Raw genomic sequence first — 17388 nt, forward strand, 5'->3', positions numbered from 1 at the left:
TTGATTATAATTGGTAAAAATACTTGAAAGTATCTGACTATCGATTATTTGAGTCTGCTGTGCACAGAAAACATCTGCTGGTCACTTTACAGCAGTGAATAACACAATTCTGCAGACAAAATGCATATGACATATAGTGGAGAACATAAAGTGAGCTGCTGTAGGAAAAAGGTCAAGGCTCAAGTTGTCTTAAACATGTGAATGCTGTAGCACTTCAAACAAACAAACTAAATAAGCATATAGTTTAATGCAGTTTGTCATGTCAGAGACATGTTTTTCCTCAAAACATAACTTACATTTCACAGTTACATCCTTATCTGTAAATGTTAGAAAGCCACATGATTATTGCCATTGAGCAATAAAGATAAGCCCTGAAAGACTATTAACTTCACAGACTTCAGTGAACAAGACACACTGAAAACCCTAATAAGTTAATTGGACTAAACTGATTGAGTAAACTCGTTGCCTCAATTTAATTGAGTAATGGAATCTTCCAAAACTTGCATATTTAAGTTTATTTAACTTGGCGGTTTTGTAGACTGTACTTAAATCATTCAGTTCAACAAACTTAGCACTTATTTTATGTACTTAAACGATTGTGTTCACTTGGTATTCATTTTTTTAAGTGTACTTATATATTTAAGTTAACTCAACATGAAAATGTAACTTAAAACTGTTAAACAATGTTCTTATATTTGACTGCAAGTCATGTCAGTAGTAGCACAACAAAAAACAAACAAAAAAAGCTCATAAAATGGTTATTGATAGTTAATAAAAATAAATAAAATTGAGTTGTTACCATTGTTGTGATTCACATGCTGAATGTTGAAGTCTGTGTGTGACTCACGCACATCACCCCAAATATTAAAAGATTATATAAACGCAGTTAAAAGCTTCTTATAGTGTTTATAAAAAAAAAGAAAATCAGTAAAATTGTAAAATCATTAATTAGCATGAAAAACACTCATGATTTAATTACCTAAAAAACCTAATGATTTAATTAGAATATAGATCACCTTCTAAAAGCAATCTATTTATTACTTTTCTTTCTTTGAAATCAAAGAACTCTGATTTCATGCTGCATTGTTGCAACAACAGAAAGAAAACAATAGTAATATAAACAAAGTTCCAAGTGCCCAACCAAAAGTAACACTATTCACTATAATGGTGAGTATTAAAAAAAAAAAAAAAAAAAAAAAACCTTTTCAGGAAAATCAACATTAATTTATGAAGTCAGCTTATGTGATGTTCTCTCAAATATTTCAGTTGTATTGAAAATTCAACATTCAAGATGACTTTTTAAAATGATTTTTTTTCAAATGATTAATCATGATTTTGAGCTCACAACACTTGAAATCTTAAGTTTATGCATTTTGATAGTAAATAAGTTAAATGAACTCATATTTTTAAGTAATAGGTCCAAAATGCAAAATTTTAAGTAATGTTTAGTCAACATTACTTGATTGTATAAGTAAAGACAGCATTAGGGTTTACAGTGCAAATGGCAAAATAATTCTGACTAAATACATTTTGCAAACATTTTTTTTTGCTAAAATGTTAGACGTAACGCAAGTAATTGTATTTTTATGAGAGCAAAATCAAAATAATCGATGCAGACTTATTATACATTGTAGTAATCAGAGTTAAAGGATCATGTAATAGTTGTTATAAAAGTTTAAGTTTATTGATTTAGCACAAGAATTTTTAATATGGGTCTAGGTGGGTTTTTAAGGTTTTTTTCTGAATATAAATTGTTGATACTGCCATGTTTTGCTCAGTTCTGCAGCAGTTATGTTTATTTTTAAGGTATATATTTGTAGTAAGTAACATGGACAGTGAGTTTGTGCTGTTCATGTTGTACAACAATCCAAGTATCGTCAGTTTATATTTACCACAGACGTAATTTTTCTCATAAATTTAAAAAAGCCATTATTTTGACAGGCACTTCTGTATGTTGACTGAATGTACAGTTTATCTGTTGCACCAGCAGCATGTTCACTACAGAGTGAATGACATTAGCAGTCACAGTCGTAGTCACACAGTTCATGCATGTTTCTTTAAACAGTTCTTTTGTCACCTACCTGTATTTTCCACTAAGTATGCTTTTAAACCAGTAACATTTCAATGTAATTGCATTATAGTTTGTTCAAAAGGCCAGAATTACAGACTTGTCTTTAACTTTTAAACCAGAATTGCAATGAGCCAGTTATACGCATTCATAGTTTCATTATGCACAATTTCAGTCCACATCGGAAGATGTTTGTCTACATAGTCATTCATTGAAATATAATAAATTGCTTCACCACTGAAACAACTTTTGGCTGACATCCCCTCTTAGTCTATTCGTTCATGTTAATCAAGTAATTAATAGCTGCTATTGTGATTTTTGAGTGGTTGTGGAGCATCGCATTTTCATCATCCAATTAATTCTTGATCAATAAAATAAAGGCCTGCCCTTTTTTCTTATTAGTTTTACTTAGCAGCATCATCAGGTAAAATGATATGTGAACGCTGAAAGTCAGCAGCATGGGATTTTAAAACTACAGCCTTGTGATGTGAGGCAGTTGTTTTAAAGTGTACCTGGTTTACGCATGTTAGCTTTTTGGTTTCTATGGATTGTGTCACAACCTTGGTTTGTTTTCCCAGATGACCTGCATGTCTTTTTCCTAGTCTTTGTTCAAATTCTGGCTTGGATTTAATTTATTTTATTTGTCTGCAGAATCAAGACTTGAAGGCTGGCTTGCCATACCTAATAGGGCTAATATAAAAAGATATGGTTGGAAAAAGCAGGTAAGATTAACTTGAAGAATTGTGTGTTAAACTATTATGTTTCTGTGCATTTGGACACGCATGACTTGCTCTTTTCTAACAACTGTTTTTGTTTTCCTCAGTATGTTGTGGTCAGCAGTAAAAAAATTCTCTTTTACAACGATGAGCAAGACAAGGAGCAGTCCAACCCTTCTATGGTACTAGATATCGAGTAAGTATTCTGATGAATAACTAACCATGGATCAAACTATACACTGCGTTAATGTTAATGTTAACTGCGCATTTCATTCATTCTTGTCTATAAAACTGAATGATTTTCCTTTTTCAAAACAGCAAACTTATCCATGTGCGTCCTGTCACGCAAGGTGACGTTTATCAAGCTGAGGCTGATGAAATTCCAAGAATATTCCAGGTCTGCTATTTTATTTATTGTGCAGCGATTATATTTAATAAAGTTAGCGATATGCCCCATAATGATAAATGATCATGTTATGCTGTTTCCATCCACCTGTTTTTATGCACATAAAAAAAAAATGCCAAGATGCTCAGAAATTGTAAAAATCCAGCTTTTTTTTACATTCAATTGAGGTAGATGTGAAAAATAAGATGTCAATACAACAGGTGTTAATAGGTGTTAATTTTACATTTGTATGGCTTAATTAGTTATCTTTTCATTAAACATAAACCCCCTGCAGTTCCTTCATGAACCCCATTTTGGGAAATTTGGATGAAACTGTAATGTTTAATGCACTTTATGTTGTTAATAACAACAAATGGAAAACATTTTCTTTTCTTTTTATTTTTAAACCAATATGATACACAAACATCCTATTTAAATCAATGTGATAAGTTCAAAGTCAAAAGTAATCTAAAAGTAATCAAAAATAGTCTGAAATGTAATGGATTGTTACTAACTACAAATTTCATCATGTAATTTAGAATCAGTCAAAACTACAATTTGTATGTAATCTACCCAGCATTGAAAAAAAAATGATATCATGCATAATGTATGTGTATTAACACTGTGACCTTTTGCCATTTACTCAAATCGACAAAATGTTTCTGTTCTTCAGATCCTGTATGCGAATGAAGGTGAGTGCAGGAAGGAAGCAGACCTGGAGAGTGTTCCTCAGGGTGATAAGACCAACTGCTTGCCCCACAAAGGCCATAAGTTCATCCCCACCCTCTATCATTTCCCCTCAAACTGCGAGGCTTGCTCCAAACCGCTGTGGCACGTCTTCAAGCCTCCGCCGGCCCTGGAGTGCCGCCGATGCCACGTCAAGTGCCACACGGACCATCTGGACAAAAAGGAGGATGTTATCTCTCCTTGCAAAGGTGAGCCACCAGCAGAAAATACCTGTATTTGCTTTTATGATTTTTTTTACATTTACATTTAATTGAACTGTACATAAATTATAGAACTGCAAAGTTAAAATTTTACTTTGATTTCTCTGTTATAAAGGTCCCAGATATTAATTAGTTGTATGACAATCTGGTCACAAGATCAAAGTGATAGTAACCCAAAAATGAAAATTCTGTCATCATTTATTCACCCTCATGTTATTACAAACCTGTATAAGTTTCTTTCTTCTGTTGAACACAAAAGGAGATATTTTAAACAATATGGGTGGCCGAACACTTGGCGGTAGCCATTGACTTCCATAGTATGGAATAATGCCATGGAAGTCAATGGCTACCGTCAACTGTTTGGTTACCAACATTCTTCAAAATATCAGAATTTGGGTGGTGTTAGAAGGTCCACAGAAAATTTCAATTAAAAAATGCTAATAGCCAATTAAATAATTTTTAATTATTAACAATTGTTTTTAAAAAATGATGTTTTCTGGAAAATGTTTTAATTATTTTTTAAGTACAATTTTTGGTTAAAAAAAACAAACAAAATCACCTAGTTGTCTTTATAATAGTAAACATAATATTTTTCTCACACAGTATAAATTAGTCTTGTCAATATGGCTCCAGTGTTATTTTTTGCATATGTGTGTTTTTTGCGCATTATGGACCGTTTTCATCTCTCAAAAAAAAACTGATGCATGTGTGAAAATGTCAACACTCACATATCATTTTGTTTTTGTTCCTCAGTTAATTATGATGTGACATCGGCCAGAGACATTCTGCTTCTGGCCTTGTCCCAAGACGAGCAGCAGAAATGGATCAGTCATCTCAGGAAGAAGATTCCTTAGATGATATTCAGTTGTAAAAGTAAATTTTACTATATTACTAAAAAGCAATTTTAGCCATTTTGCAGTAATTTTAAGGCAGTATGTCCTTAATTATCATGAAAGTGTCATGATGCATAAAAATATCGGTAACACTTTACAATAAGGTGTCATTTGTTAACATTAGTTAATGACCAACATGAACAAAAAATTAAGAATACATTTATTACACTGTTTATTAATCTTTGTTAATGTCAGTTAATAAAAATACAGTCGTCCATAGTTCATGTTCATGTTAGTGCATTAACTAATGTTAGTAAACACAACTTGTGATTTTAATAATGCATCAGTAAACGCTGAAATTAGCATTAACTAAGATGAATAAATACTGTAAAGCATTGTTTCTTCTTAGTTGGTGAACTAAAGTAGTTAACTAATGTTAACTAAAGAACCCTATTGTAAAGTGTTAGGTCTTCTAAAATATCTTAATAGTCGTTCAGGCTTCATTTCCTTTTGTTGTTCTCGTTTGTTTTCAGTAGTTTAATGTGAGCTGGACAAGCTTTTGTTAGTTTCACTCACATTACCACAGAACTTCAGATGTGTGTGTGAAATTTGATTCATTATGATGATTTATGATAGTCTGTTTAACATGGACCCTCAAGTAAGAACATAATCCTAAATTTACACGTTTTTCTCACAATTACTGGAAATTTTCTCTTTCTTCTTTCTTCCAGCTAAACATCTGAATTGAAGGATCTGATGATGCAAACTTTGTGTTTTGCTTCAAGAGAGCAACCATACATTTGTGTTGTGTTTTACTTTCTTTTTATTATTATTCTTCATTTATTCTTCATTCATTTATTCTTTTATAATCATTTATCATTTAATCATTTTATTATTGCATTTAAAATATATAATCATTTCTAATAATCATTATAGTCATTTATACATCCATTACATTGATTCTTTAATTGATTAGTCATTTACATTATATTATTGTTCTTGTTTTACACATTTTTCCATTGTTGTTTAGTCTTATGACTGTGTGGTTTCAAGGGCTGTTTTTATTCATGAATAAGAGATACAAGGAAATGTTTATGGAAACTCACTATGGGATATTGTTGTGAATTAGTTTGGTATAACACTACTTATTGGATTTGTGTTCTTCAGACGAAGTCAGAGCATTGAGACATACATCGGCTCCTTTTTATGATTCATTCACATCTTTTTGGCTGATAGAAGACTGTTTACATTTCGAAACGTGTTATTCATAGCGTGAGCACTTACAAATTCAAGTGGATCGGAATTTGTAAAACTGTAATAAATAATGAATACAAATGACAAAGCCAGATTTTTAAGTTGTTTATTTTCATTGAGCTGAAAAGCGTAAAATTGCGCTTCATTTTAGATCCGTTCTCCACTCCGGTCATGACAGCAGATATGGCAGTTTATGTCACAGCAAGCGTTCTCCATTCTAATTTTAATTTTGTTACCACCCCTCATAGACCCCATGCCACCCCTTTGCCACCCTAAAAATTATATTCTAGATCCGCCCCTGACTGTAAGTCACGTTTATTATCATGAAACATGCTGTGATTTATTCCAAAGTATAATGCATTTAACATCAAATAATCTTAACCCTCTATGGTATGGTGTTGCCATATGGCAACAATTACTTTCTACTTATTTCCTTGTAATTCTGAAAAAAATACAATATAATGCAATATGTTAATTAAAAGGGCCGACCTTAAGGTAGTCAATGATATTTTTATGTTTTAACAGTCCTTCTGTTTTTAAGCCACATGACATTTGAATGTTCCTCCAAACACTTTTTTTCCACTGTCACCCCAACATGGAGGACACCTGTTGAAGTGCTCCAGAAATTGCTCTGTAAACCTAATTTCTGAATGTCTCTTCTCAAGGGAGATTGTTTTGCATCATCTTTGGTTAGTAAATTACATATTTTTATTCAGAAATCAATATTATCTATTTTTCTGTAAAATGAGAAAATATCAATGTTGCCATATGGCAACACTGTACCACTATGGAAAAATAGGTATGTTGCCATATGGCAACGCTGTACCACAGTGAAATTGAAGTAATGTATTTCCCCATTGGGATTTTTTATAGATAGTAACATCAACAATTTGATTGTAATAATGTATTTATTTAGAGTGTTTATTGTAGTATATGTGTATTTATGTATAGATAAGGAAATTATTTAGTCTTTGCAAAAAATGAACAACAATATTTTACGGAAAGGGCAATAGGAAGAGTGCCGAGTTGCCTCTTCCATGTGATGACAGTGAGGATGAGTTAGCCTTCAGTGACCATAATAATGACTGTGTTTGTGCATGTGTTTATGTGTCTGTATGTGTGTGTGGCAGATTTCAATGGAAATTAAGACTGGATACATCAATTTCTAAAAGAAATGTGCATGTGAATGGAAAAGTAAATCATAATTTAATAGAAAAAGTCATTTTGGGCCATTTTCCATTGTGGTACATTGTTGTACCCACCCTTACTAAATACTGCCTTTTAGAATGTCCTGCGACTGGGGACTGGGGTGTCCCGTACGCCACTGAGTATTAAGTTGTTTCTGCTGCTGGGGAAAGAAATTCAAGTGATGGCGCTGGCGCTGGCGCCTCGCGCGCTCACACAACATATCAGTGCACTGTTCATTATCAAAGTAAAACACCGTCAACCGAACATATAAAAATGTATTATGCTTAATGAATTTTATCTTTTGCATATTATTATTTTGTTATTTTACTTGCATATGAGGACCTGACTGAGGAAGACTTCTTTACAGAAATATTTTAGCAGGTAAATCGCAAACAGGTTATGGAAACTTTGGACTGAATGAAAAAAGTCCAACTTCTGTGCAGTTTCAGTGTGGATTAAAATAAATGCCTTTTGCCGTTTAAAATAAATGCTGTTTGTAATGGCACTATTTTTATATAGGCTAGCATATTTTATGTTTTGTTGTTGTTTGTTTTTTGAATACCATTCATTTAAGAATTTGCCATGAAGTGAGGTGAAGTAGCCTAAATGTTAATAGTGTTTATGTGTACACGGGCAGCGCAGAGAGAACTAACAGCTTGCTCTGGAAGTTTAGTTGGCAGAGAAAATAAAACTCAGTTTTATTTGACATCAATTAATACTCAATATTAATGAAATAAACTCAGCAAAAACAAAGTTATGACTACTGTGTTATTTACACTTTAGTACTGGTTTGCACTTCATAAGGCGAGTTAATCTGCGTCTGAGTTTATTTAACCAATTGCACTTTGTTATTATCTGATTTATTTATTTATTTATTGGTTGAAACAAAGAAAAATTCCTGCTTGCAGTGGCAATGAATCATGACTTTCACTTTTTTTTAATGTGTCATAAAACTATGCAAATCGTGCCGAAGTATATCAAAGGGTTCTGAGGGTATTCTGTAAGGTTTGGTTTTAGAAACAACATGAAATGGCAAGTTATAAGCCACAGAAGAAAGCCCTGTCTAGGCTCTGCCCCGGTACGGGTTGTTTCGAACCATTCCTTGGTGTTGCTGTTTGAAGAAGATTAATTTAAAAAAGATTAAATATAGTTGCAATAAACGCGTTAATTATCCGTTCAACTGCAGCAGCGGAAGGCTATTATTATTATTATTTTTATTATTATTATTATTAAGAACAATATGTCAACCAATGAGAAAACAGTTGCAATATAAAATGACAAAATAATAAAAAGAAAATTAAATAAAAATTACAATAACAAAACAAATAAAATATTAGACAGGGGTATAAAGTTAAACAAATCACATTGCATTCAAAGTAAAAGATTAAACAGCTTACAGATTCTTACAGTTTTTAAAGCCTTCTTATTACACGAGTTAGAAATAGTAACTTAATAGTTAATAGTTCTTAATGTTGTATTTCAACAAGCAAAACATGAAACAGTGGCTTCTGACAAGAAAAATTACATTTATGTACACTACCGTTCAAAAGTTTGGGGTCAGTAAGACTTGTAATAGTCTTTAAAGAAGTGTCTTATGCTCATCAAGGCTGCATTTATTTGATTAAAAATATAGAAATAAAAAACAGTAATATTGCAAAATGTTTTTACAATATAAAATAATGTTTTTTTATTTTAACATACTTTAAAATAGAATTTATTCCTGTGATGAAAAGCTGAATTTTTATCAGCTGTTACTCCAGTCTTAAGTGTCACATGATCCTTCAGAAATCATTCTAATATGCGGATTTATTATTAGAATGATCAATGTTGGATAATATCAACAGTTGTGCTGCCAAATATTTTTTGGAACCTGTGATTTTTTTTTTTTTTTTCAGGATTCTTTCATGAATAACAAGTTTAAAAAGTACAGTGTTTATTCAAAATATAAATATTTTATAACAATGCAAATTATTTATTATTAACTTTTAATAAACTTTTAATTATTAACTTAATACATCCTTGGTGAATAAAAGTATTAATTTCTTTAAAAAAAAAAAAGAAGAAAAAAGAAACAATAAAAATGTACTGACCCCAAACTTTTGAACGGTAGTGTATATAAAAATTTTGTTAACAAAATAAGGAGATTAAGTACATACAATTTGTTTTCCTGTAAACACACTTTTTTTGAATTAACAAAACCAAACCAAACCAAAGTAAAGAAAAATCTTTATCAGTATTCTCAATAACAAATAAAAAGAGTTTTTTCCATAACAATTTAGGGTAATGGCAGTGCCAAAATAAATGCACTATAGTCTCTGGGTGCTGTTTGCAAAAGGAACAGTTTGTATCAATATCTTTTTTTATATTTCTTTAAGAAAGTGTTGACAGGATATATACGATGGATAATTCGGAAAGAAACTTCTTTTATCTTATTAGTTATTAAGTATCTATTTGGAATCAACCAAACTTTCCTCCAGGCAATATCAGGGACAAAAGCATTCCAGTAAACCGTAACATTTGAAATTGATACAAAATCATTGAGAAATAACAAACGTATTGATTTATTAGAAGAAGAGGCAGAAAAGCACTGTTTTCCCACCGCTGAAATAGTAGGATCTAAATAAGGTAAAATAGAAGGACAGGGAATCATTTGAAACAGTCTAATAACTCTAGATGGTATGGCATCAAAAACAATGGCAAACTCTTTAGGAGTAATGGGAATATTAAAACGACAAAGAAATTCTTTATAATTTAATAAGTGGCCATTTATTAAACTGATTTACGAGTAAAATATCTGCCTCAAACCAACGCTGGTAAAAAAGAGATTTGTTTTTATACAGAATATCACGGTTGTTCCAAATAAAATATTTATGAGGGGAAAAGTTGTGCTTGTATAACAAAGCCCAGGCGAGAAGAACCTGCTTATGAAAATTAGATAATTTAGCCAGTAATTTTTCAATATTATAATCACAAAGTAATAAAAAAATAAAACCACCAAATTTGGAGAAAATGTAATGTGGAATAAAGTTCCAGATAGAGGTTGGATTTTTAATAAAGTGTTTGGCCCAATTGATTTTAAGAGTATTAATAAATGTACAAAAATCTAACATATTGGGACCACCATTTTCATTGGTATTTAAAACCACAGATTTTTTATGTAATATATGCCATTTTTCCATATGAAATTAAATAACATTTTGTCAATATTCTTGAGAGTGTTCTTATCAACATGGAGAGACTGAGCAGCGTACGATAGTCTGAAAATTGTCAGGATCCTACTCTGATTGTCTTGTCTTTGTTCAATGTTTCTCTGTTTATTTTGTGTCTAAGCACATGGTTCTGTCTCTGTTTGTGTCTGCCACGTGCTCCTCTTGTCCAACATCCTTGTTTCCCTCTGGTCACGCCCCATTGTTTAGCCCTTGTCTACTTGATTGTCTTCACCTGGTCCTCATGTGTGCTGCTCCATATATTGAGTTCCTTTCCCTTGTGTCTCTGCTGGTTTGTTTTGGTATTTACCTGTTTCTTGGTCCAGAATATATCCCTTGCTCTTGTGCTAGTTATTTTGATCTTGCTCAAGTCATTTTGGATATCTTATCTAGTTGTTTTGTTTTCTCTTATAGCAGGTGCAAACAGTGATTAACAACTATTAATTCTGAAGGACTGGGCCGGGTGGGGTTGCTATAAACCATTAAAGTTCATTTGATAAGAGAATGAGAATAACCACCCAGTCCTTCTTTTGTCAATCACTGTGTCACACCCCCCAACACGCACTACATCACTCCAGTTGGTTACAACTCCGTACAGTCCCCCTGCACGGCTGCACACCCACAGACCACCACAGCCCAGGGGGAAACTACTACTGACTTAACGAGCTTTTATACTACAGGAGAACAAATAACTAATTCGCTAAACTTCATCTTTGAACTAACCAAGAGTCATTTAGAAAGCTGCTTTTCAGATCGCTCTTTATGACGTCATATTAAAGGGGTCATCAGATGCTAAGTTCACTTTTACATGTTGTGTGTTACATGTGTTGGCAGTGTATGTACAAATCTACCCTATAATGATAAAAATCCATGCAGTGGTTTTTAATTAATCTGTAAAAAACAATATCCCCTTTTTCAAATCGAGCCATTCTCAGATGCCTGTCGGTGTGCCGTCACACCCACAGAGGCCGCTCCCACGATAGTTGATTGACATGAGCGTCTTACCTCAGACAAGCTGAAACAGTCCAGTAACCTCCATTGCTTCGATGCCAGAGCAGGGATGTAAGTTAGACAAGAATATCTCAGATTGAGGTGTTGTGTTGCTGGATGTAATAATAAACATAGTGGTCGTCATTTACTCCCGACATCTGAGCCGCTGAAAATGCAGTAGATTACATTTGTTTGTGAAGGGAATGTGCCGCCCGATCTACATATATCCGTCTATGTTCATATACATATATCATATATCCGTCTCCGTCTATATATATGGAGGATTCTCAGGAGTTTACATTTTTTAAAAGTAATAAATTATCTTTTTTGTGAAAGTCACTTTTTTATGATAAACTTTTTTACCGCATTTGTTTTGTTACTGTTCAAATGCTTTTTATGCGTACTGTAGTTTCTATTCTTTTACTCTTTACTCCTCAAATTTTCAGTTAAAATTATGATCTAAACAAAGCATACATTTTTACAAAGACCCTTTGCAAACGGTTTGATTGACAGACGATCTGACCAGTCATAACAGCGAATCCGACAAACAAATCAGACAGATTAACTTAAGTGGACTTAAACTTGAAAAATTTTGTGTATTGACATCTTTCCACGGTTGAAATAAAATACATTCTAATACCTAGTTTATTTCGTGTTGTAAGTAAATAAGAAAAGATGATCGGTTCATGTGTCGATTGATCTAATAAGGCAATACGGTGATCTGTCACATTAAAGAGCCACAAAATGTTATTTATTATTTGAATTTCTTGAAAAATGACAACATTTTAAAGACCTTGTATCATTCCAGAAGAAGCCTGCTCTGTCTTGTCTGTCGGCATGTTGTTATTTTCATCTTTGCTCCACAATGTATTTTTCGCTGTGGGAGAACATGATGTGTAACGTGAGAGTGGCATTGTTTTAATTTAAATAGAATTAAACTAAACGCATTTATTGTTTGTATTTCATGATAAAATTGACAGAAATTAAAGGCTTCGATTTGTGCTAAAAGTAACAAAACGTTTGCTATTATTGGGTGACTGTCGCGCTACAAATAATGAATAGACTTGAAAACATTAAGTATTATTTCCAAGCATTTATACTGTCAATAAAACAGCTTGTGAATAGTCATGTAATGTAATTTACTTCAGAAAAGACAACAATGAGCGTTTTTTGCATATGGGCCTGGGGCTGACTTGCTGTGCCACTGGTTGGGCTATTCTACAGAATTTGTGCAATGTGAGTTGGAAACATCTTGGAAAAAAATGTCTTTTTCTACAAAATTTGTATGTATGCAAACTATATAATGTCCAAGGTACACATTTCTAGTAATTGTGCAGTCAATTCTCATATTTTCAGAAAGTTTTGAAATATTTGTATTTTCCACAAATGTATCACTACCAAAACACAGTAATATACAATTTATTAAGAAGGGTTATATTGACCTATTAAGATTTTGCTTACATCTTCTTTGTAAATATAATTTTTGCTATACTTTTTTCAGAGGTAAATCAATAATTACAATTTTAATAATATTTCAAGTGTGATTTATGAGATTTGTTGTATTTTAAATCTAATTTTTCTTTGTAAAATGCAAAAAGGTGATCATACTGATTTCAAAGTTATGGATTCATTAGTTTGAATATACATATACATTAGATATAATATACAACATAACATCTTAGCTGATAATTCAGTATACTTTATTTTTGACAAAACATCCCATGTTTTGGTCGTGACAGCACATTTTCAGTAGTGACAGTAAAGTTTTGGTAGCAACCACATCACATTACTCAATTTTAACCCACAAACTAAAACATGCTAAAAAAACTAAATATTTGCATAACTGTACTAAAATTATTTACAGGCCTATTTCTCTCAAATATTGTTCACAAATCTGTCTGAATCTTATACAGGTGTGCCTTAGGCTAGCCACAATAAAAGGACACTCTAAAATGTGCAGTTTTATCACACAGCACAATGCCACTGATGTTGCAAGTTCTGAGGGAGCATACAATTGGCATGCTGACTGCAGGAATGTCCACCAGAGCTGTTGCTCTGTTCATTTCTCTACCATAAGCCGTCTCCAAAGACGTTTCAGAGAATTTGGCAGTACATCCAACCGGCCTCACAACTGCAGACCACGTGTAACCACACCAGCCCAGGACCTCCACATCCAGCATCTTCACCTCCAAGATCGTCTGAGACCAGCCACCCGGACAGCTGCTGCAACAATCGGTTTGCATAACCAAAGAATTTCTGCACAAACTGTCAGAAACCGTCTCAGGAAAGCTCATCTGCATGCTCGTCATCCTCATCGGGGTTTTGACCTGACTGCAGTTCGCCATCATAACTGACTTGAGTGGGCAAATGCTCACATTGGATGGGGTCTGGCACTTTGGAGAGGTGTTCTCTTCACAGATGAATCCCAGTTTTCACCGTACAGGGCAGATGGCAGACAGCGTGTATGGCGTCGTGTGGGTGAACGGTTTGCTGATGTCAACGTTGTGGATCGAGTGGCCCATGGTGGCATTGTGGTTATGGTATGGGCAGGCGTATGTTATGGACAACGAACACAGGTGCATTTTATTGATGGCATTTTGAATGCACAGAGCCCCATTGTTGTGATTTAGCTCAAAGGGAAATGTATATAAATAATTACAATTAATTATGATTAATTACAATTATTTATATCAGCTGCCAGTAGTAACTGTAGCAGAATCAATTTCCCATCAACTAATCTGTTCGCCCAGTATTAATTCAGTATAATCTTTATATCAACTCTAAGAAATGATATTTTCTTGGCCACAGAAAATAACTTTCTTAAAGTACCATTTCATTAGAGCACGTAGCTCGAATCGGAATCGTAAAGGGACATTAATTTGCAAGGCAGAATCAGAATCAACACTCATGTAATTTGTGCACAAGAGTTTTATTAACTAAGGACTGACACATAACTAATCTAAACAAACAAACATGAAATCACTCATACATGGGGGAAGGGTCAGTGAGAAGCAGTTAGAGAGAGACGAGAAAATGAAGCTATGAAAAGAGTCAGTTAGCCACCTGAGTGAAACCATCAGTGCTGTCTACAGCTTATACTAAACCTCTGTTTTGTGACGAGTCGGCTGCCTCCCCCCTAACTATCAGCTTCACCCCGTCGGTAATCGCCGCCCCTCACCAGGCTCCCGACGGGAGTGGGCGTGTGGGAGGAGGAGGGGCGCCGAAACATCCAGGTCTGGCGGCGTGTGATGAGGCACACCTGATGTGAATGAAGCCTCATCACCGCCGCTGTTAAAATGCCGAGCGCGCCTCTCTTCAGGGGACCGGTCTCTTCCCCGTGCATGCACGCTGGTGTCCTCGTGGGTCCAGGAAGGGGTGAAGAGGGAACCTGCGCCGCCATAGATGAGCTGCCGGACCACGCGGGTTCGGATGAGGACCGCACGGAAATGGCTGCGGGCCAGGATGCCGGGCCAACTTACCTGCCTGAGGAAGTGCCGCGCAGCAACGATGGATGGATGAAGCCGCTACAAGAAGCTGCTACCCCTCGTGCCGCGGATCCCGGCGGGGAGCAAGTGCGGCCGCCGGACTCCGCCCCTTACCTGGACCCTTCCCTTCCGAACACTGCCCCTCCTTCACGGAACCCCGTCACGTCGAGGACACCAGATCCCCCTGTTTATTTTTGGACACTTTTTCCCCTTTTTGAACACTTTCTGTTTATTGTTTAATAAAAGCCTCTCCGAGGCCTGACGTCACGCCCACTGTGTCTGTCGCTTTGCTCCGCACCCGTGACAGTTTGTTTAGTTAAATGTACGATACTTGCATTGCCTTGGTCGTTGAACAAGTGTCCAAATGCAGTCTCAGGTGAAAGTCTTGATGGTTTGGAGCAGTGGTGGTTTTGGAATTGCAATCACGTACTTCCGGGTCTGAAGAGTGATGAATTCCAAAGATGTTCTGACTCTATGGTGACTGTGAGTTTCTTCCCATGTGAAAAGTGAAGAAGAACCAAGAGCTGAGAGGGACCCAACTGAAGTCCTGTGATCTTTGAGGAATGGAAAGACAAGGCCGCAAGGCCTGGCACGTGCTTAGGGAAGTCCTGAAGAGTTCTAGCTCATCTTCTTAGGTTCTAAAAGAACCACTGACTGACTGAGGCGAGTCATGAAGAGGAATTCCAGGGTTGAGTGGAACTGTCTGGCTCTTTGTGGTCGAGAGCCACAGCTCTGTATGTTGGGCCTGTCAGGCACGCCGGGCACGCCCTGTGCCAGCTCAGGCTCCCCGTGGGTTCCTCCACATGGGCAGCAATCGGAAGATGTTGCAGACGAGTGAAGAGAGAGAGAGAAAGAGGAATCGTTTGATGCCTTTAAGCCCTCTGGAGGTCCACGAACCAATGGTAACTTTCACCTTTGGAGGGAAAGTTTACGACTCTTTGTCTGTGAGCATGGTATTTTGCATATGTAATTCGATTGGGTGTTGATGCAAAAACTACTAAGGTTTCTTAAAACACTAATATGTTGCATAGGTATAAACATTTAATTTACACCATCTTTTAGATCATAAAAATACGAATTCAGAGAAACCAAACATGACATAGGTGGGTTGTATGACTAGTCATCTATCATAATGCATGCATAAAACAGTAGAAGACAAATACAAATGCAACAGACAAAATTAAAATACAATGCAGTAATACTGTACACAATGAACTGGGCTATGTGTGATAGGAAGGTCAAAGAAAGGTTTGTCTGTGAATGAATAGGAAAGAGTGTATTTCTGTAGGCATTGTGTCTTTCCTATAGAGAAATGTAGTGTGCTCCGTTTGCATTCCTTGAAGCAATAAAACCTGTGATATCAGATGGTCACCCTGGCAACTAAGCCCTTTTGGGGTGTTAGTTGCTTTGGGGGGTTGTCTTCAAAACTCCAGCATATAGCTGGGTTGCTGGTTTTAAAGATTATTTGTTAAATGTAACAAATAACTGTATGTCTGATTGGTCCAGATGCTACACCATGTTGCAAGGATCTGTACACAATTCCTGGAAGCTGAAAACATCCCAGTTCTTGCATGGCCAGCATACTCACCGGACAAGCCACCCATTGAGCATGTTTGGGAAGCTCTGGACCGGCACATACGACAGCGTGTTCCAGTTCCTGCCAATATCCAGCAACTTCGCACAGCCATTGTTCATAAAGTATTCAAATCTTAGTTTTCAAAAAAATCTAAAAGATATTTTTAAAAACAACAATGGCGTAAAATGCAAATATTATAACATAAGTTGAAATTTAGGGTTTAGGGTTCAGGACAACCACCTCACAACTGCAAGTACCCACTAAATGATGATTTTATATATATTAAGCTTCCTGATATCTTGGATATTATTGTGGGTTTCAATAGATAATAAAATGATCTTAGTAAAATCTAACATTTGAATACTTAAGTGCTTTTTAAATGTTTTTTGGTTGTGGGACAGCAGTTTGCACCAATTCTGTATAATGGCCCACATATAAACATGAAAGAGAGGGAAACTGGGCTGGCCCAAAAAACATTGAGACAACTGATCTATTATATACATTATATATAGACAGTGTTGGGGAGTAACTAGTTACATGTAACGGAATTACGTAATTTAATTACAAAATAAATGTAATTGTAATTAGTTACAGTTACTGAGAAAAAAATTGTAATTAAATTACAGTTACTTTTGAAAAATGCCAGTGATTACAAAGGGGATTACATCTGAATTTTTTCACACACCCACCCCCACTTACAGATTGAATTGACTGCTCTAAAATGAGACACCAATGTTTCA

At 34.9% G+C, this 17388-nt stretch overlaps 1 protein-coding gene across 1 annotated transcript in view; it reads left to right on the plus strand.

Annotated features, from left to right (window-relative positions):
* The window catches only part of LOC127175406 (rho-associated protein kinase 1-like), a 28114-nt gene extending 20011 nt beyond the window's left edge, over positions 1-8103 (plus strand). The window contains exons 7-12 of the mRNA XM_051126455.1: positions 2720-2790; positions 2892-2980; positions 3103-3181; positions 3843-4104; positions 4870-4989; positions 5681-8103. Coding sequence (XP_050982412.1) covers positions 2720-2790; positions 2892-2980; positions 3103-3181; positions 3843-4104; positions 4870-4970 — 602 coding nt within the window. The 3' untranslated portion in view covers positions 4971-4989; positions 5681-8103. The remainder of the gene's footprint in view (positions 1-2719; positions 2791-2891; positions 2981-3102; positions 3182-3842; positions 4105-4869; positions 4990-5680) is intronic.
* Positions 8104-17388: the final 9285 nt, after the last annotated feature.

Source organism: Labeo rohita, chromosome 2 (assembly GCF_022985175.1).
Source record: "Labeo rohita strain BAU-BD-2019 chromosome 2, IGBB_LRoh.1.0, whole genome shotgun sequence".
NCBI classification, from domain to species: domain Eukaryota; kingdom Metazoa; phylum Chordata; class Actinopteri; order Cypriniformes; family Cyprinidae; genus Labeo; species Labeo rohita.